The 21,254-nt window shown below is 38.6% G+C and overlaps 1 protein-coding gene across 1 annotated transcript; it reads left to right on the forward strand.

The window, feature by feature from the left end:
* The first annotated feature begins 1,266 nt into the window (after positions 1-1,266).
* si:dkey-6n21.12 (schwannomin-interacting protein 1) lies at positions 1,267-11,542 on the forward strand. Its single transcript, XM_061066189.1, has 8 exons — positions 1,267-1,566; positions 3,235-3,264; positions 3,664-3,921; positions 5,010-5,134; positions 7,445-7,553; positions 7,709-7,834; positions 7,946-8,063; positions 9,633-11,542. Exons 3-8 carry the CDS (start codon positions 3,664-3,666, stop codon positions 9,731-9,733), a joined length of 837 nt encoding a protein of 278 aa, XP_060922172.1. The 5' UTR covers positions 1,267-1,566; positions 3,235-3,264; the 3' UTR covers positions 9,734-11,542.
* Positions 11,543-21,254: the final 9,712 nt, after the last annotated feature.

The following is a 21,254-nucleotide window of genomic DNA, read 5'->3' on the forward strand; positions in this document are numbered from 1 at the left end:
GTGGGGTAGGGTTTGTCTTCCTGTGAACACGTGTGTGTGCCAAATGACTGATAAAAGAATAAAAGTGATCATTTCGATGACCTTGAAAAGATAGTATGAGAGCCTGAACTGCTGTTGTCTGTGAGTTTGGCACTGTGGTGGGAGGGTGCTGTTTGCAACTTATGGTGTTGCCAGGAGAAAAGACAGCTAAATAGTCGAGCTGTTCCTGTGTTAGGAGAGGGAGGCACAATACCTCCCTTTAGGTAGCAAGGGACCAGGGATTTGTGGTGCCTTTGCAGGTGGCTGTCCTGAGAGTGACTACAGCCCTACTTCAAGCTTTCACACCAAATTGCCATCACAAATACACAAAAGAGATTCTATATTTGCACTCCACAGGGGAGTCTGGTTGCCGGACAGGGCATGATAACTTTAAAAAAAACTTTTCATGTTTAATGGATGATGTGTTGTCATGCCCGTTTTTTGGGGATTTGTCTATCTATCGATTTTTATAACCTCACGCCCTAACATGGGCTCATCTGAGACAGCCGTTGGTGTTAGGGAGGCACTCTGCCTCCCCCTAGTGGCATTTGGTTTTGACCTGTTACTAGTTTATAGTGGTCTTTATTGATTGCTGTGCTGTGTGATACTAAGTTTCATTGTGTGCAGTGCAATCACTTGCTGTGCTTGGAGTGTATAGTGTCCTCCCAGGGGTGTGCAATATTTGAATTCAGTTGAAGTGTTATGTGTTTTAGGGAGTAGGGTGGCAGTCTGTATGCTACTTTGCTTGTTGACCTTTGCATTTAAAAAAAAAACATATTGTTGCCTGATGATTATTCTCTTGCCTCTGGACCAGACCTGAGTGGCAGTTTCATAAAACTTTGAAATTATTACAATAAGAATCAGGACTTTGGATAAATTCTGAAAGAAACCGTCTACACAGACATGCAGTAATCTGACTCTTTTGTGGAGGAGATGTTTGTAGCTGTTGAGTACGAGGCTAATAGTTACATCTGAAAAGGGGTCTCATAGTTTCCCAAGAGAAGATGAGATTTTGGGTCCAGAATAAGTGTTTTTTTTTATTTCTTCTTTGTTCTTGCAATATTGGGACTTTTTCCGCCAATTAAATTACAACCATATTTAATATTTATTCTAATTTAATTGCGAATTTATTCTGGTAACATTGTAGACTTTCTTCTTAACTACGACATTATTCAAAAAGGAGGAAGATAACCAAGAAGACGTTTATTTTGAAGGCAGCCACAGGAAGTGTGAGAATTGAGAATTGCATTCGCGAACGTTACTTTTCGTGAAATTCCTAAGTTCCTCGTCTTTTGTTCGTATGTTAAGAGTTGACCAAGATTTCGTGAATTTGTGGGGTGATATAAACTGTGGACACATAGTTGTAGTATAGACGTAGACTTTGGCGTGGACGTGTTTTCTATTTTTTGTGCTTTGTTTGAGAACGCGTGAAACTCGATGGAAAGGAGGCGAAGGAGGAAGACAATTTGGGGGAGCTGAGCAATGTGGCAGAGCCCTCAACTCCTCTAATCAAACCAGTAGACTTGTGTTTTTGTTACGGGTAAAGTGGTAAGTGTCCATTTTTAAATAACAATCTCCCGTTTGGTGTGATACTCAGTATATGGTTAGATTTCAAGGGGTGTAGCCTCGAAACCGGATTTTTAATTCAATAACGTCTTACTGGAGTATTTGCAGTTCACCTTACCAGTGACGTAATGCCTATAGAGGGCCTTCTGCCACTTAAATTGACTTTATAACTTATAGTCTTGAACTTAAACCACGTTGATCCTTTTTTTCCCTTAATATCCTCTGAACACGGTACGATACACACTCTTGTGTTTTTGTCCTGGAAAAAAGGTTCATTCACAAGATGAAAAATTTGTTGTTACTGTTGATTGATGTCAAAATAATAGAAGGAATCTTTTGGTCAATTTTCCTCAGAATTTCAGTCAACAAGAAATTTCCCAGAATTTTCAGCAACCCATCCACCAAGTTTTAAGTTAATATGATGGGTGATTGTGGAGAAAATCGAAGAAGAGTGAAAAGTAACCTTGTTATTTTGCTATTTAACATTTCAAAAAATTGACATCTCAACATCCCATCATCATAGTTACTGATGACGTCTAAGCATCAGCAAATTTTACAGAAAGTGTTGTTTTAAATGACTGGGAGGGTTTAGGGCTTGGGTACTTATAACCACTTAAACAAAACATTTCACAGTCAACGCTGTATCTTTTGTAAATCAAAGGACAGAGATTTCTTGACTCAAAATAATTTGTAATGGTCCTGCTCAGTATAAGAAAGTCATACCAAACCAATGTTGCAATGTGAATAAAAATCATGACCAATCGTGGGCATGACTTCTAATAATTTTTGACTCACTTCTAAACACAGTGAAGTTACCAAGAAGTGGTAAGCTGTTCCAGCATTATTGCTATTTCTAAGGTTCTACTTGCTCTGTATTGAAATATTTTATGAAATCCATTCTCTAATGTGACTGCGAACTGAGAAAACAGAGACTATTACAGTCCAGATTGGCAATACTTTTTCCTGGAGCATTTCAGAGTTTATGCCTCAAGCTTTACTCTCCCAGTGTATAGGAGAACCAAAAGTGGCCCTCAGCTAACGTAAAAACATGAGGAGCCTATTCTAGGACCATTGGTCGGATTGTCTTTTTCTGGGCCACTGGAAACATCGTGGTGCAACATGGCAGATGCTATCTAAAAGCACCTGCTCCCAATGTAAACTTAAAGAGATCATCCTAACCCAAAGCTGCTTTCAGATATCCACTGCAATCCGGAAGAGGTGCATGTGTGAATGCAAATGTCCGACTGATAGCCTCCAGATTATCTGTGGACTTTCCCTGCCTGGCCCCCGAGTATAAAATAAGCAGAAAGTCAGTCGAATCCAATGTGAGTGCACAGCAGGGGATAACCTAAAGAAAACATATTTATGAATAGTATGTTCTATTTCTGCAGAGGTCCCCCTAAATCCTACACACTGGAACTGCAAAAAAGATGCTCATGTTTTCAAATGTTACATGTTCTCTAAATACAGAGGGTCACACAAGAACCTACAAATTGTGATGGCTTGGATCAGCAGCTAAGGAAGAACTTGATGTTAAAAATGTGTGTTTCTGTGACAAACATGCAGTTTAGTGCTTGTATTCATGCACATATTGAGCATATTCAAATCTTTGACGTTTCTGTACCTTCCCTTTCCCCTTTGTCTCCACAGTGGTTTTTTGGAATTTCCTTCATAACAGCTGTAAGTGTTAGTCAGCTTTAACACCTGAAAGGCTCACACTGGGGTTGTTTTTAAAGCCACATTCACCTTGGCAGAAATAAAGATATGGTAGATAAAAATTGGATAATTTTTTTAAATACTTCAATCATTCAATGCAGTACCTAACATATGTTAGCTTTGTAAACTGTAGAAGTCCCTCCAGGTTGTAAAAAATTGGGATTATAACATTTTAATGTGAAGAATCTAATGATTGTTAATTTGTGATTTTAGGCAGCCAGAAACACCTGTTTTCTTTGAATTACTACTTTCACTTAATACAGTTTTATAACCTGGGGGCACATTTTTTCTTTGTAGACCCCTTGTCCCATACACTTATACTAATACATTTGTATCTGTTAAACTGCTGTTTCCACTGTAAAGATGGAGGGTGAGAAGGAGAGACAGAGGCAGCAGCGGGAGGAGAAAGAGAGTAACGAGGCGGAAGACAATAGAAAGAGTGGTGATGACACTGACAACAGAGAGGAGGATGATGAAGATTCGGAAGGTGCTGCACTGGTTTGGCAGGAAGGCTATGGTGAGGACAATCTGGGACTTCCCATCATGCACTGGGAAGCACTGAGCCTGCGCATCGCTGAGCTGGAGAAGCAAGAAGAGGAGAAGAAGGAGAAAAAGGCAAAGGTCAGAGGTCACAGTGTGGGAGAGAAGAGTATGATTGTGGGCAGGGTGGAAGCTCAGAGATCCCCTGCACCAGAGGATCAATCAGATCTGTTGGCTGATTAATCCTCACGTTCAAAAAGGGCAGCAGGCGCAGAGCTGCCAGGGAGAGGGACATGAAGAGAGACACAGAACGGAGGAACCTGAAAAGGTTATCGGATGATTTAAGTTGAGTTATTTGAATTCATGTTTGGTGTCCTTAATGAAATGCTGAAAAGTGAGTGGTTCATCTCTGGCTGGTGTTTGGAGAACCCTTTGGTATCGTCTGTTGCCACAGTGGCGCCCAACGCGGGGCTCAACGCAGCCAGAGACAAAGGAGTTGATTTTAAGCATCTTTATTCTCACCTGATCTGGCACAGACATAAATTCAACCAACTTAAAGGGATAGTTCACCTAGGACAAAAAATGCGCTCATTACCTACTTACCAATCGCCGATGGAGGAATGGGTAATGTGTTTACGACTTAAGTTTTTGTAATCACTGATTGCTCTGTCATTTTTAGACTATCCTAAAATGGCTGCCTACATGGTTTTGAGTGTGATACTGACGTGTCATTTTGGAATGTACCACACTAAGTGCACATGGTTAAATTTAAGTAATTAAAAAGAATTTCACCACACAACAAATACATACAGAACTTACTTACATATATATATAACGCTTCTTTATCACATACATCATAATTACACAAAGCTAACATCACCATCAGAGACAAGTTGGTGTTCAGTGTCTTCCCAAGGACACTTGATGTCGGGATCAGACTACCTACCCTTCAATTTGGGTATTGGGTGTTGATGTGTTCTGACTTATACTACATTCATACTAAAAATGATGTGGATTGACTCAGTTTGGTATCAGTCACTTTATGAACCTCTGTTGATGCTACTTTAACAACATCTTACCAAGTCAAAAGAACTTAGACAAAATCACACCAATAACATTTCCACAACGAATACATGAGGGAATTATCTAGCTGGTTGTCACTCCCATCATGATTGAAAGTATAATGGACAGTGACGTGTTTGTGTAACACATGTGTGATGTGGTTTCAGAATGGAGTTTCCCTGGAGCGTGGCAGAGCTCCAGTGAGCTGGACGGAGGAGAGAGGCAGGAGAGCAGAGAGCTGGGAGGATGGAGACGACGCCTGCAACAGCCACGTGCTGGCACTGACCTCCCGGTACACACACTCGAAAGACTGATGGCCTGTCCGGATTTACCCTCCCTCCCCCCACTAATTTGAAAGCAAGACTTGAACTTGTAATTTACACAGTATGGTATTACTAGTTTTACTTAAGTCAAGGTTTTGCAGCCCTTTGAAGCAGCTGTAATGTAAGTAACATTGTTCAAAGCTTGTACAGACAGAAATTCAGACCTGAAGAAGGGTACTAGTTAATGAGAAATTCAAAGCTCAATGAAATGTTGAAATTGGTAATTTCAGACCTGATGCTTGAATTATCTGGCTATTAACACAGTTCAAGGGAACAGGCTGGCAGTGGGTAAGGCCAATTCTTGCTTCTGCTTCGAAGCTGACCATAGATGTGTACTAAGCAGGGCCCTACCCTGCCATGCACCACCCCAAAAATATAACTATATGTCGAAGTGACGCAGACCGCAAGAGTTACGATACAATATACTTTATTTGTTTTGGAAATTGGTTTTGGACTCAAATGCTGTGGACATATGCTTCCATATTTACAAAACTAGTTACATAGCAGCACCAACTGTGTCAATCACAACATTAAAATGCACCTAAATTAAAATAAAATAAAATATTGCACACACCCCATGCATACAATATTGAATGAACATGACTGACATCTTTCTTTCTTATTTGCAGTTCTTTTTAGAAAAAGTAATTGCTCTTCAACATCTACCAGCTCCAACACGATCCACTTAGTAACACTTGCTGTTGTTCTGAAGCAAACAGAGACGCCAGAGAATTTGTAGATAAGCAGACCAGGGGTCTCATTTATAAAACAGTGTGTAGGATTCATACTAAAAGTGTAAGTACGCACAAAAGCCGGAAATGGCGTACTCCAAAGAAAATTCCAATTTATAAAACAGTGTGCATGCACACCCGAACGCAATGTTCGCTTTATAAATCACAGACCTTGGAAACGTTCGTACGTGGATCTGCCTCCAAATCCGCCCTCCGGAGTCACAGGATCAAGCGATGAGAAGAGGAAGCAAAACTTTCTCACACTGACATCGAGGTGTATGTTAGTGGGGTGGAGGTGAAGAGAGATTATATGGGACAGCAGTGATGTCACTAATAAAGACAAAACACTGATACTATGCCCCTGATGTGGATAACACACTGTGTGAGAGTGAAGACGATAGACAGAACGGAGCCTGAAGTAAAAAAAAGATCACAATATAATCTTTATCAGCTGATCAGACATCGCTGAACCCTTGTTTCCTCCTCATCCTTCCATTCGCATGCCATGCACACTTCACGCAGAACCCCGCACCCCTGTCACGGCAGTATTTATTTATTTAGAGCATCGGACCGATTCCCTCACTTCAGTGGATCCACACCTCCACTCTGGGATATTATTTGGAAAGTTTCTTCATTCCTTGTAAGTGAACTCATGTGCACTCTGTGCGCCTGATGGCACAGACACGTTCACTGCTGTGATCTGATGATACACGCACAATGTTAGAAGATATTACTAAAACCTACTAATGACTCGGCTCCGTAACTCCGCTGTTAAATGGAATTTTAAACGTAATTTGCTGTAAGTTGTTTTCTATATTTTTTAATTAAAAGGATTGTGTGGAGAAGATATGTCGCGCCAGCAAAACTAAGCTGCTGGTTTTAATGTTAATGATGAATTGGATCAATAATCTGGCTTCAGTTCACCACTTCATGTCTGCGTCGCCACTTTCCCGTCTCCAAAACTTACGTATGGGTCAGAGTTTGCGTGGAAAAACGCACATTTTCCGTCAAGTTTGTTTTTATAAATCTCAACGTTTGCTTGAGAAGTGGCGTACACACTTTTCAGGCCCCGTTTTGTGTGAAGTCCACTATGTCATGCTCTGATTTGCATATGGACTGTTTACAGTTCTGCAAAATGTTGTAGCTTCAACCACTATTGTTATTACTATAGAGCAGCTGTGTACAACTTGTGGGGACCTTTATATTAAAGTTCTAAATATTTAAATGTGTGTCGTTTTCCTTGGGTGTGTCACAGCTTTTTGCATTGCTAAGCAGCAGAGGAATTTCTACTCTCCCACAGAAAATGTTTTTTTGCCTGCAAAGTTGTTTTACTTTTAACACTCTGATACTTTTCCTATTGTGGCTTGATGGACATTTAATGGTGGCTTTTGTGCTTTTTCCCCCATATGAGCTAATTTTGATTATTTTGTCTAGAAACCTGTGAATAGAATTCCCCCCCACACTAATCAGTCAGTCAAACATGTCCCTGGATGACCACCAGAGTAAAACCAAAATATGATGTCTGTGTCTCTGATGTGTATCCTCTAGCCTGCAGACACAGATGAATCTTCAGCTCTGCTTCATCAACAACAGTGAAAGTGAGGAGGAGGAAGAGAAGGAAGGAGATGGGAGCAAGAAGGAAGGCTCAAACACATGGGTAAGTAACTCTAAAACATGGTTTGACAGTAGAATTAACAGTTAACATTAGGTGAACTCTGCTCTACCTCTATGTTAAAGGGTTATACTGAAGAGTATAAAATCTATCATGTTCATAAAGTCATCCCCACCCCTTGTCCCCTCCTAATCTTAAAGAGAGGGAGTGTTCAGGTTCATAAGAATCCTCAGCCTGCCTCCAAGCCGGAGAAACCAAAATCCAGAGGCTTCAGGAACACTCTAAGGAACCTACGAGACAGGCTGAGAACAGACCACAAAACACTGGTGAGGCTCATGTTACCAATTTGCACATAGCTTGAAACGGTAGAGATGCAGCCCTTTTTTGTCTTCCAGCCCTGAATGTTATTTGTCACAGCTCTCCTCTCCTCTCCTCAGACTGCAGCTCATAGTGGTCCTGTAATCCAGAGGAGACATTTGGAGTGCAGTGATTTACAAAGCTTTAGTATCAAGGAGCTAAATGGTCTTTGTTCATCTCTTAGCCAAACCATACAAGGTACAGACCCACACACAGTCATTACACTCAACTGTGACCGTAAATGTTTGGAAATGTTTGGTCACTTATTTTTATCCAAGCAACTACTATTTTCGTGATCTACTTTTTTTATGAAAATAGTTTACAAACAGCATTTCACCCAAACTATATACATCTATATACATCACTGTTTTGTAATAAAAAAAAAACACGTAAATAGTAAGAAGTAAATAAGACACCAAAACAGCACATTATATCTGTCAAAGAATATGTGGATTTAGACCAATAAGGATAGCCCAGGTCTCCCAGGTGTATCTGCATGCTTTATGAATTACAGCTAATGACCTCTCTATGAGCACAATGTCACTAAAATGATTTGGGCATTTTAATTGTTGGACACACAGGATAATCGTTTGAGTATTAAATTTGTCTTGGCAGCAATTAAAACCTGCCGTTAACATGGACGGTGGAGTCATAAGATGAACTGTGTAGGAATTTGGAATTCCAGGACACTTGGCAACCTGAGACCATAGATTAATTTATAGAAAGGCTTCCCCAGAAAACTTGAAGGTATTTATGTATCAACAAGATTGTGGTCATTCAGTTGGGTTTGGACTCTCAGCGAGTTTTATGTTGAACCCACCTGTTGAACCACATGATGTGGCATAAAAAGATTTTTAAAGATGAATCTAAAATAAATGGTAAACACCAACCCAGTGGAAGATGCTTGAGGATTTACCCAAGAGTAGAAATAAGGGTAGTTGCAAATCCTATGGCAGTCAACGGGTACGGATCAATGATCTCATTTGCAGGCACAGGAAGTAATTCTATCCAACCAAATTTTACAGTGGAAACCATGTAAATGTTAATGAGAATAATAATAACCATGATAATAACCATGGTCATGTGTTTCCGGGTCAAATTGATCACTATAGCGGTCATATCAAAATTTGAAATAATCATGATATTGATGTGAAGTCTTTCTCCCAGCCCCAGTAAAAAACAACAGAATTTGTAAACTTTGTTGTGGTCTAAACATGTACGAAAAGACCCCAAATGAACACTTTTAGTGAACTACCTGATTATATAGCCAAATTAATTTTAATAGCATTTTTATATTTGATCTAGGGCTGCATCTATCTATTATGTTTTATTGATTAATCCAACGATTCTTACTTTGATTAATCTAAGCATTAATACTTCAGATTTTTGTATTACTCGGTTATTATAATAATGAATAGGGCTTGGGTGACTCAAGCGCATCAAACTCAGTTACTTCTTAAAGTTTTTAAGAAGTAAGAATTCCCAGGAAGAGAAAATGACTGTTTAACTTCTGATAAAGGCAAAACAGTTATATGGCTGGCTATGACGATTCCTGCATAGGCCCAACTATTATTGAAAATGGAAAAATACTGCAGGAAATTTTAATCCTGAAATTCAAGAAAGGTCACAGAGCTTGGCAACAGAGAAAAAGGAAAGTTAAGTTGAACATAGCATTCATTTATTGTTACATATTTTAACAACTGATGAGAAGTTTTGGCCAAATCTACAAACTACATTTTGAATTAATTTTGAATTTGTCCATGTCAGACCTGAGCTCAGATCTGGTGGGTCGCCTCCAGGTCAGAGACCAGCTGAGGACAGAGCAGGACGCCATGCTGCTGGAGGTCCAGGATCTTACATCACTATGAAACTGCTGATCACTCCCAGCTGAAGGTCACCTATCGAACAGCTAGGACTGGTGATGTCACACAAACCATCTGTGAACATTATTCTGAATAAGACAATGACACAGTGGTCCCCACATGCTCTCAATCGGACCAAAGTTTTAGTCTGTCTAACCAACCACTAAGAAGACTCTCAATCCCTGAAAAGACTTGGACATTCGCTTGCACAGTATTTTTCGTGTTATTGTCAATGTTTTGTGGTTAAAAGGGAAAGTTGGTTTCACTGACCGGTAGTTATAAACTCACATGTGAGAGAACCATTACAAAGCTACACATCCGAGGCATGTTAATGGTGAGGAAGCCTTACGGTACATGAAACTGAGCTGAATTGCATGCTATAACATTAATTGGACCTGCTTTGTAACTTTTGGCCAGCCACCTGCAATACTCTCTAAAATGTTGAACAAAACCCGCCCAACCTGTGTGTCAACCGCACTTCACTACTACATTTGTACATTGTGTTTCTTTTTCTTTGTGTTCATCTGGTCAAAATTTCCATCTTTACTCAGTCGCTTTACTCAGGTGTTCACATTGATTTCAGCCTGTGCTGATGATTCCCATTAATTTACAAAAACATTGGGAGGTGAAATGTTGAGAAACATCATTTAACCTCCTCAGAAAAAGAAGAAAGTAGGGTATTTAATGTTCACACTTAGTCTGAACAGACGTCTACTTAATAACCCAAAACCCTTGTCAATTGTACATGTTTTATTATTTGCTGGTGGAGAAGAAAGAGTTTAACTTGGTAAAACCTTCATATATTAACTCATAACAGAGTAAGACCGCTCCATCCAGTTTAGGTAAATGCAGGATAAAAGGGGCCAGATCAATCAAATCACTGGTTTGTTGGACACAAAGACATGACACAGATACTGACCCAAACATTTGAATTCACTGAAAGGATCCTGCACGTACACAAGAACACGCTGGTGATGTGGACAATTGGCTAAATTGTCAAGATTGTGATAAGACATCCCAAGGTGTGCGTTGTAAAATTGAATTGGAAAAAGTTTGTTAGTGAGACAACCACACAGAACACCTTTTAAGAAGTTGTATATAGAACCTTTATTGCAGAGATTTACTCAAATGTTTCGATGCAACTTGAGTTGTTGGTCTGTGATGATTGACATACAACCAGTATCAGTATGGGCAAAATTAAGTTTAATTGTACATGTAAACTGTATTTTCCTACCAGCAATTGTTCCTGCTTGGTTAGATCACGTCGTCTCATTGGGCTGATTTTGCTTCACTGTTCAACAAGTATAGTCTGTGGTGTATGTATAAAGTAGCTTGACTTGACTGAATATGTATGCTTTTAAAAGCATAAAGTACAACACATTGGAGGTTAACATTTGGAGTGTAATAGCATCAGGACAATGCTTTTATACATGTTACTATGAGGAATATTTTCCCTTAAGGCTTAAAACTGAAATATAAATGGAGTCATGTTAAAAAAGCTGCTAATTCTGCCAACTATTATACTACTACTTTTTTATTGTTCTTTTTAGAAAATGTAATTTGTTTTATACATGTATGTCTTTGTGTCAGCTTTTTAGTTGAAGCTGGTAAAGGCCTTAGTGTGCTCTTGTGTACAATAAATGAGGCACATTTAGTATTGTTCTGATCGAGTGCTTGTTTTGAATGCTTTAATGAAGATCCACAATGTTTGGACTTTGTTTCATTTCACAAATGCCACATAAGAAAAATGTAATTGTTATTGTGACTGACTGTGTTTAACTCACTTTTCAAATTTCATCATACATTCACATTAAAATCCCCCCAACAGTTCACTCCTGGCAAGTTGTTATGAGTTGAATTTCATTCCCGCTAAACTAACACTCAAACCAAGTAGAATTATTTTATTATTGTGGAACTAAGCATGTGAACTATGGGACTGTGGCTGAGTGGAAGAGCGTTTGTTCTCCAACCAGAAGGTCGGCAGGTTGATCCAAGTAAATGGTAAATGGATTTGTATTTATATAGCGCTTTTCTAGTCTGATGAAGACCACTCAAAGCGCTTTACAGTACAGTTTCACATTCACCCATTCACACACACATTCATACAGTGCATCTACTTGCAGCACTTTGTTATTCTATGGGGAGCTATTGAGGGTTCAGCATCTTGCCCAAGGACACTTCGGCATGCAGATGGTTCAGACTGGGGATCGAACCGCCGACCTTCAGGTTGGAGGACGACCACTCTACGCCACAGCCAAGTCTTCCCCATCTGCATGCTGTAGTGTCCTTGGGCAAGATGCTGAACGCCGAATTGCCCCTTATAGAAAATTAAAGTGATGCTAATAGATGCACTGTGTAAATGAGTGTGTGAATAGCAAACTATAATGTAAAGCACTTTGAGTGGTCATCAAGACTAGAAAAGCGTTATATAAATACAAAACCATTGACTACTGGTTTTTTCACCAGTAGTATTTCTTTAGATAGATAGATTGATACTTATTGTCACTATGCATCAATACAAAAGGAGATTTCATTTTGCAGCATACATATGAATAAATAGAGGATTGAATAAATGCATGTTTTAAAAAGTAAAATATGATAGAGACTTTAATATAAAATAAAATATATTGCACACTCGTACAATATTAGCAGCCGTTAGAACATTACAACATAGATTGTTCTTAGGGTTGGGGTGGGGGGGGATGTTAAGATTTTAACATTCTGTCCACAGCTCTTGGGAAAAACTGTCCCTCAACTGGTTTGTCCGGGCACGTATGACCCTGAGCCTGCCGTTGGGGAGGTTGGCGAACAAGTTGTGACCAACATGTAAGGGGTCCCTTCTGATTTAAACATCCTGTCTGTGGAGCCGACACAAGTTGATGTCCCCCAGATTTGGTAGAGGGGAGCCGACCAGCCACTGGGCAGCCCTTGCTTGAGAACCAGACTGTGAAACAGTATGTCAGAATGCTATCAAATAAACAGCTCTAGAAGTTGATCGGCAGCCTTAAGGTCCTCAGGAGGACGAGGGGTTGATCTTCTTTTAGTGAGGTACCAATAAGACAGTGTAATCAATTAACAATATTTCAAATGTGTTTCAAGGACATAAAAACCTGGATGACCTGCAATATTCTATTAAACTCAGATAAAAAAGGTTGTAGTACTCTGCCCTAATCACCCTAGAGATACATTATTTAATGATACAGCTATTCTATATCTTATTGCCCTTGCTTCCAGCGGAACCGTCAGGAATTTAAGAGTTATCTTTGATCCAGATTGTCCTTTGATTCTCCAAACCTATCCACCATATTTCCTTCTCTCTCACTCACTCCCTCTTCCCACAAACAGAACCTGCATAAAAGGTTGAAGTATGAATAAATAATCAATTTGCAGTTATAATTTGACAGTCATATCTCAAGCTCCACTTTCTTCAAAGCTCAAAAGAACTTTCTCACTCCACAGTTTTTGAAGAAAAGTTGGGGACTTGGTGTCAGTACTTAGACAATTGCAAAAAACTCAGTTAAGGATCACTTATTTTACATTATTATAAAAACTAATACTTATACACACACATACTGGTAGAATCAAACTGTCTGTGTGTTCTCAACCTCCATTGCACAACATCCAGCTCAGCAGCTGAGGAGAAAGCAAGTCATACACACACATGCACACACAAACGCACAACAGCTGAAGCGGGAAGAAGAATTGGATGACACACAATGAGGGACAGAGGGAGGGACTGAATTGCCATAGAAACTGGTCGGACTGTTCAGGGAAGCAGCAGAAAAGAGGTGAAAGCTGAAGTGGTCCTACTGTCAAGGTCACTAATTGCGACTGATAAAACCTGATTACAGCTGATGTGTGCTGACTATATTATACAACCAGAAAAGGGTGAATTTTACAGTTGCTGACATGCGCTGCATTCAAAGCCTTTTGGAGTTTTTTCGTATTTTCTTGTGATTATTCTAATGGGTGACTGATGTAACAGGAGCCATATGGAGTAAAAGTCATCGCTGGCACAGGTAAGCTTTCTTTCTAACAACAGATTGCAGTGATGCAGGTATTTATGAGTTTTATGCAGTTCCCTTTAGACAAACACTGAACTCCTAATGCAGCTCTTAAGATTTCACTGTGGTCATATTTAATCCAGAACATTTGTCAAAGCAGTAATACAGTTTATTTTGAAACATCAGTTCAAGTTGTTTTGTAACTTAAAAACTTAACTAAAAACATTTCTTAATAAGAATGAATATTAATTTAGGAGCACATGATAAACCAAGTTGGATTTTGTGAAGACTGGGGCTTCTCCGAACATATTAGCTGCTTCAAGAAAACGAACAGTGTTGATTATGCCTGCATTCAGTCGAAAACAGGAAATAATATGTACTGAATTGATTTTCTTAAAGCAGGGTGTCTGTATGTCCTTAAAAATACCATTCATTCATCAGGCCCTAAAATATATAAAACCACTTGATTTGATTAGCTCTGAATTCTGACAAGATGTTGGTTGGATAGTAGATTTTGAAAACTTTGACATAATTCTTTACTAGTAGCCACTTTGGTCAGCGGAAAATCTAATGTTTACCTCAATACTTAACCTCACGTGAAAACACTCAACATTTCCCGTTGTAAAAAGGCCTTAGTGCAGTGAAACTGACTAACCTACCACACTGAACAGCAAAGTAAATGTGGGACTTAACTTTAACAAAGTATTACACAAAAACAGTCACTTATGTAATGATAATATAGGTAAATATACTGGAGAAAGTTGATGACAAGAAATTTAAGAAAAGTCCACATCAATCAATGTGTGGAGCTTCCACTAGACCCTTAATAAAATGTATGTATTGCCTACCGATGTGCTGAGCATTTCTGTATACAGGCTACATAAACTTTTATATGTGGATGTATTTTTATTCAATTTCTACATAGTACTATGCAGTGTTTCAAATATCTTTAAATGTGTAACGCCTTACAGTGAATAGCAAATGTTAAAATGAATCAAAGCCAACGGAATGGTAGTAAATATGTATTTTATTTGCAAAAAAATCTCTTGTGTGATTTGAAGAAAATTTCTGTTGTACTATTTTATGCAGTTATTCTTCACTTTTTTGTGTCTTCTTAAATATCATGTTTGTTTATGTAAACATGGCTTCCCAGCCATATTTCTCCCACACAAACTTGTTTATGTATACATGTAAGCATATTTCTATTATGTTTTTACATGAAAGCATGTGCATGCCAAAAACACCACAATGGGAAAATATTGCTGCAAAAACAGAGTGGAGTGTTACAGCGCTTTGATGTATTCAAAAGTAGCTTTAAGTAGCTTGTAGCTGAAGTAGGCTTTAAGCTCATACAAGGAACTCATCATCTTTGTTGATTTTTAGGCGCCTCTTTGGAAAACAGCGGTAGTGTTTCCACTGTCACCTGTCGTAAAAACCTCTGTTAAGACAGCACGTTTGTTTTGGAAGTAGTTCGAAAGGGTCGGAGTTCAGGACACACACCAAGAAAACATTGCGACTATGGGGTGCCGTTTGTAAAGCAGCTCACGCTGAAAATAACACCAACATTTTGTCACATTTAACTTCAAACCATGTTTAAAAAACTGGTGTGAATTTTTGAGTCACTTTTTTGAACATTTACAACAATATTTGTCAACTTAGAGATATTTTAAATATTAAAATCCAAATTTTAAATTTTATACTTAAATGTTAAATGTTAAATCTAAATGCTAAATCTAAATCTAAATGTGAAATCTAAATGTTTAATCTAAATCTAAATGTTAAATCTAAATGTTAAATCTAAATCTTTAATTTAAATCTAAATGTTAAATCTAAATCTAAATGTTAAATCTGAATCTAAATCTAAATGTTAAATCTAAATGCTAAATCTAAATCTAAATGTTAAATCTAAATGTTAAATCTAAATGTTAAATCTAAATGTTTCGGGTGAAACTAAATATTTAACTAATATGCAAATTCAAATGCCGGTAACAGGAAGTAACAAAATAAAAGCTCGAGGAGGTCAGAGTGTGTTTATAGTGGCAAATAACGAATAAATCTTATTCGGGGAAATGGACTCTTGGACATGGATTATCGTGATATTAACTACATAAAATAACAAACACGTTTGGAGAAACTTTATTTGAAGAGTACTTTGAGTTTTTAGTGTCACTTTTATGAAGGATCTGAATCTAAATCTAAATGCGGGATGAACTGTAGCCACTATAGCCAGCCACAAGGGGGCGCACCTTGCCTCCACCCGGTACATTGAATTTGCGTATTAGTTAAATATTTAGTTTCACCCGAAACATTTAGATTTAACATTTAGATTTAACATTTAGATTTAACATTTGGATTTAGATTCAGATTTAACATTTAGATTTAACTTTTAGATTTGAATTTAAATTTAACATTTAGATTTAGATTTAACATTTAGATTTAACATTTAGATTTAACATTTAGATTTAGATTTAGATGAAACATTTAGATTTCACATTTAGATTTAGATTTAAATTTAACATTTAGATTTAGATTTAGCATTTAGATTTAACATTTAAGTGTAACATTTAACATTTGGATTTAAATATTTAAAATATCTCTAAGTTGACAAATATTGTTGTAAATGTGCAAAAAAGTGACTCAAAAATTCACACCAGTTTTTTAAACAAGGTTTGAAGCTAAATGTGACAAAATGTTGCTGTTATTTTCAGCGTGAGCCGCTTTACAAACGGCACCCCATATGCGACACCCAAGCTCTCTTTAGATTATTTTACTGTAATGATATAACATAAAACAAGGACCATCAGTTTACATCCTCTTGTCAGGCCACTGTCTCTCTCAGCTCCAAATGCAAACTGAGAGAGTAGGTGCGTTCGACTCCATATGAGTGCAGTCGGACTTTGTCTCTCAATTTTTTATTTTTTTTTTCACGAATTTAAATGTCTTTCAATACACATTAACATACATCCAACATATTGTGAGGCTGATTTGACCCTCTGCCTGACAACCTTCATCCATCCAAGATTAGATAAGTTGTGTGCTACCTATCAGGCTCCAACATCTCACTAATGTGGGAGTATGTGCGCCATCCACAAATAGCTTGAGGATTCACTGTCTCTTCTACATGTATGTTTAAAATAAAAACATGAATCTGTGAATTACTTTAATAGTTCAGTGTTGTATGCAAGATGTACAGTGGGTAGGAAAGTATTCAGACCCCTTTAAATATTTCACTTTGTTTCATTGCAGCAATTTGCAAAAATCAAAAAAGTTCATTTTATTTCTCATTAATGTATACTCAGCACCCCATCATGGCAAAAAAATATAAATGTAGAAATTTTTGAAAATTTATTAAAAAAGAAAAACTGAAGGTCCTAAGTATTCAGACCCTTTGCTGTGACACTCATATTTAACTCACATGCTGTCCATTTCTTCTGATCCTCCTTGAGATGGTTCTACTCCTTCATTGGAGTCCAGCTGTGTTTAATTAAACTGATTGGACTTGATTAGGAAAGGCACACACCTGTCTATATAAGACCTTACAGCTCACAGTGCATGTCACAGCAAATGAGAATCATGAGGTCGAAGGAACTGCCCAAGGAGCTCAGAGACAGAGGCACAGATCTGGCCAAGGTTACAAAAGAATTTCTGCAGCACTCAAGGTTCCTAAGAGCACAGTGGCCTCCATAATACTGAAATGGAAGAAGTTTGGGACGACCAGAACTCTTCCTAGACCTGGCCGTCCAGCCAAACTGAGCAATCGTGGGAGAAGAGCCTTGGTGAGAGAGGTAAAGAAGAACCCAAAGATCACTGTGGCTGAGCTCCAGAGATGCAGTAGGGAGATGGGAGAAAGTTCCACAAAGTCAACTATCACTGCAGCCCTCCACCAGCTGGGGCTTAATGGCAGAGTGGCCCGACGGAAGCCTCTCCTCAGTGAAAGACATATGAAAGCCTGCATAGAGTTTGCCAAAAAACAAATGAAGGACTCCCAGACTATGTGAAATAAGATTCTCTGGTCTGATGAAACCAAGATTGAACTTGTTGGCGTTAATTCTAAGCGGTATGTGTGGAGAAAACCAGGCACTGCTCATCACCTGCCCAATACAATCCAAACAGGGAAACATGGTGGTGACAGCATCATGCTATGGGGGTGTTTTTCAGCTGCAGGGACAGGACGACTGGTTGCAATTGAAAGAAAGATGAATGCGGCCAAGTACAGAGATATCCTGGAAGAAAAACTCTTCCAGAGTGCTCTGGACCTCAGACTGTGCCGAAGGTTCACCTTCCAACAAGGCAATGACCCTAAGCAGACAGCTAAAATAACAAAGGAGTGGCTTGGGAACAACTCTGTGACCATTCTTGACTGGCCCAGCCAGAGCCCTGACCTAAACCCAATTGAGCATCTCTGGAGAGACCTGAAAATGGCTGTCCGCCAACGTTCACCATCCAACCTGACAGAACTGGAGAGGATCTGCAAGGAATAATGTCAGAGAATCCCCAAATCCAGGTGTGAAAAACTTGTTGCATCATTCCCAAGAAGACTCATGGCTGTACTAACTCAAAAGGGTGCTTCTACTCAATACTGAGCAAAGGGTCTGAATACTTATGACTATGTGATATTTCAGTTTTTCTTTTTTAATAAATTTGCAAAAATGTCTACATTTTCTTTTTTTTCTGTCAAGGGTGCTGAGTGTACATTGATGAGAAATAAAATTAACTTTTTTGATTTTAGCAAATGGCTGCAATGAAACAGAGTGAAAAATTTAAAGGGGTCTGAATACTTTCCGTACGTATGTTTATAAATGTCAGTGGCATGGCCACCCTGTACCTTGCACATGTTTAAATTAAAAACATGAATATATGAACCTGTGTAATATTTGAATAGCTTAGTATTGAATGCACAATATCAGGGTAGTTATGTTTATACATGGCACTAGGCCCAGTTTAATATAAAACACAATTTTATACAATATATATAGTAGGGGGTCCCTGCTCCATCTCTCCACCTGTTTGGGGGTCCTTGGCCTGAAAAACGTTGAAGACCCCTGAATTATATGATTTATGCAGAAACAAAGGGATTTCCAAAGCATCCGAGATCGACCATGTTCTCGTCTAGCTGAAGCTACGAGAAGTAAAAAATGTGTCAGACTTTACACTGTAATTTTACTCCACCACTGCAGCTGCCAGCAGATCAAGTCAGACACAGCCAGTCCAAGTCTAAAGCACCTAATGATTCCTGGGGGCACGTACCAAAGTGCGACAATGGGATGGGTTTTAAAGATCAAAACACCCAACATATTCATAAAAACAAAGACACATTACATATTAATTACTTGTCCGTATAGACAATCTTCTAACAATATTACAACTGATTTAACCTAACCATTGAGCATTACATACATGTATACAGGTACAAGAAATCCATACTTCCCCCTTCTCTTTTAGGCAAATGGAACATCCAAGGGAATCAATGTACAGGGGCTTAAAGTTGGCTGAATTATGAATCCACACCATAACACAGCTGTTTGCACGCTGCATAGTGATGAGGAGATTTATTGTATTTCTCATCCATCTTGTTTGTAAGAGACCTGCAGTTGGCTAGGTACAGACTTGGGACCCGTGGTCTTGTTTAGACCAGGGGTCGGCAACCCGCATGCAACTCTTCAACCCCTCTGCAGTGGCTCCCTGTGTAGTGTTTTGCATGAACAGTTATATTTTTCGTGAAAGATGAACTGAACAAATCATTTGTTTATATAATGAGTTTTCACGTTTATTTTTTAAATCCTCCATAATGTGAAATACCAGGAGCTAGAGAGTGTGTGTATGTGTGTGTGTGTGCGCGCTGTCTGGGAGCACACACAAAAACACATAGGCCCCCGGGCTCCGCCCGCACTCATTCACTGAGAGCATTACGCAGTGTGATCATAGCTTGTTCAAGTGAAGCTGCCAGTCAGTGACTTTGTTGAGGAACAGTGGAAACAGTAAAACCAGTTTCTCTCTGGTCACATGCTGCTCAGTGTTCAAAGCAGAACCTGTTGTTGGTTTGTATCGAGATGGAGCTTCTAATTCCTCCTCCACTCTGACTAAATCTCTGCTCTCACTAAATCTCTTAAACCTTAAAATGACAGGAGACGTGACGCTCACAGTCAGGACTCAATGTTTAAATGGCTGGAGATAGATACATGATACAACATCATGGATTAATTACTAAACACATGATCGTAAATTTGTCATCTAAATCATCGCCCAAAAAAAATTTAATAAACGCACGTGAACTAAAAATCTTTACTATGAAAAGTTGATAGAAAAACTATATTTTCTACCTGATTGTCAGCTTTGCTGTTGTAAGTAATAACGAGGCAGTGATTGTAATGCTGTAAGAAAACATGGTGCCCTGACTACCTGTGACGACTTTTCCTATTGTTTAAAGATGAATGGAATCTGCCTGAAGCTTTAGTAAAAACATCCCAAAAATTTAAACATTGCAGCATGCAATCAAATATAATAAGCACTTGCAGCTCAGGGGCTAACACTTGTCATTTAAAGTTATTACTTTACTGCCTGATGCAAATGATTGAAAGGTTTACTACATTGGAAGGAAGTCAGTTCAGTAACCATTAACAGTAGAATTAGTTACACACCAGAGCACAATGTTCAGGAACAGTTTTGTACCATTCCTCCTACAGTGCTACTCAGCTCTGAGCTCATTCCACAGTTTCTCTACTTGGTTCAGCTCTGGACTCTCACTAGAACACTCCCGAAGTTGGATTTACTTTGTTTGAATTCATTCTGTAGTCAATTTATTTTGATTCCAGGATCATTGTCCTACTTCATCTTCACATCAAAGATTATGAACAGTCCAGACCCAGAGGAAGCAAAGCCCAAAGTCACGATGCTCCCTCCTCAGCACTTTAACGCTGGTACACAGTGGTACAGTGGCATTTTTAAACCAGACTTGTTTTTTGTGTTCTTCTCAACATGTGACTTGTGTTTAAGTCTCATGTGTCTTTTCGTGAGAAAAGGTTCACATCAGTTTCTTTCTCCTTCTTTAGCAAAATCTAAGTTATTATATGTTGAAGTATATTTAACGCACACCTCCAGTCTGCTTTCATAGATTGAAATTCAGGCTTGCTAGTTTCTAAACAAATAAAGGCAATTTGAGTCAGTCAAATACTTTTTCAAAACTTCTCAATGTGAATAATAAATAAATGAATGAATAATTTACATTATGGGTATCAAAACGTTATAATTGTAACTTAGATGATGATATGAGATCTGTTTATACATAAATGCAGTTCATTTCAAAGAGTTCACCTTTTGTGGCTATATTTGTGTTTTACTGTTAATATGTCATGTTACTGGTTGACACATTACCCTTATTTACTTGAACTCTAGGGAAGTGCTGGTAAAACCTGCAGCTGGCTCACTGAACACACACTGTTGCACCTGTCTGTGTGCTGATCCTAATATTAAGCAGTACATCTGATGTCTTTCAACTGAGTGTTGCTTCAGTTAATCCTGTTCAA

The sequence above is a fragment of the Limanda limanda genome, chromosome 22 (assembly GCF_963576545.1).
Source record: "Limanda limanda chromosome 22, fLimLim1.1, whole genome shotgun sequence".
Lineage (NCBI taxonomy): Eukaryota > Metazoa > Chordata > Actinopteri > Pleuronectiformes > Pleuronectidae > Limanda > Limanda limanda.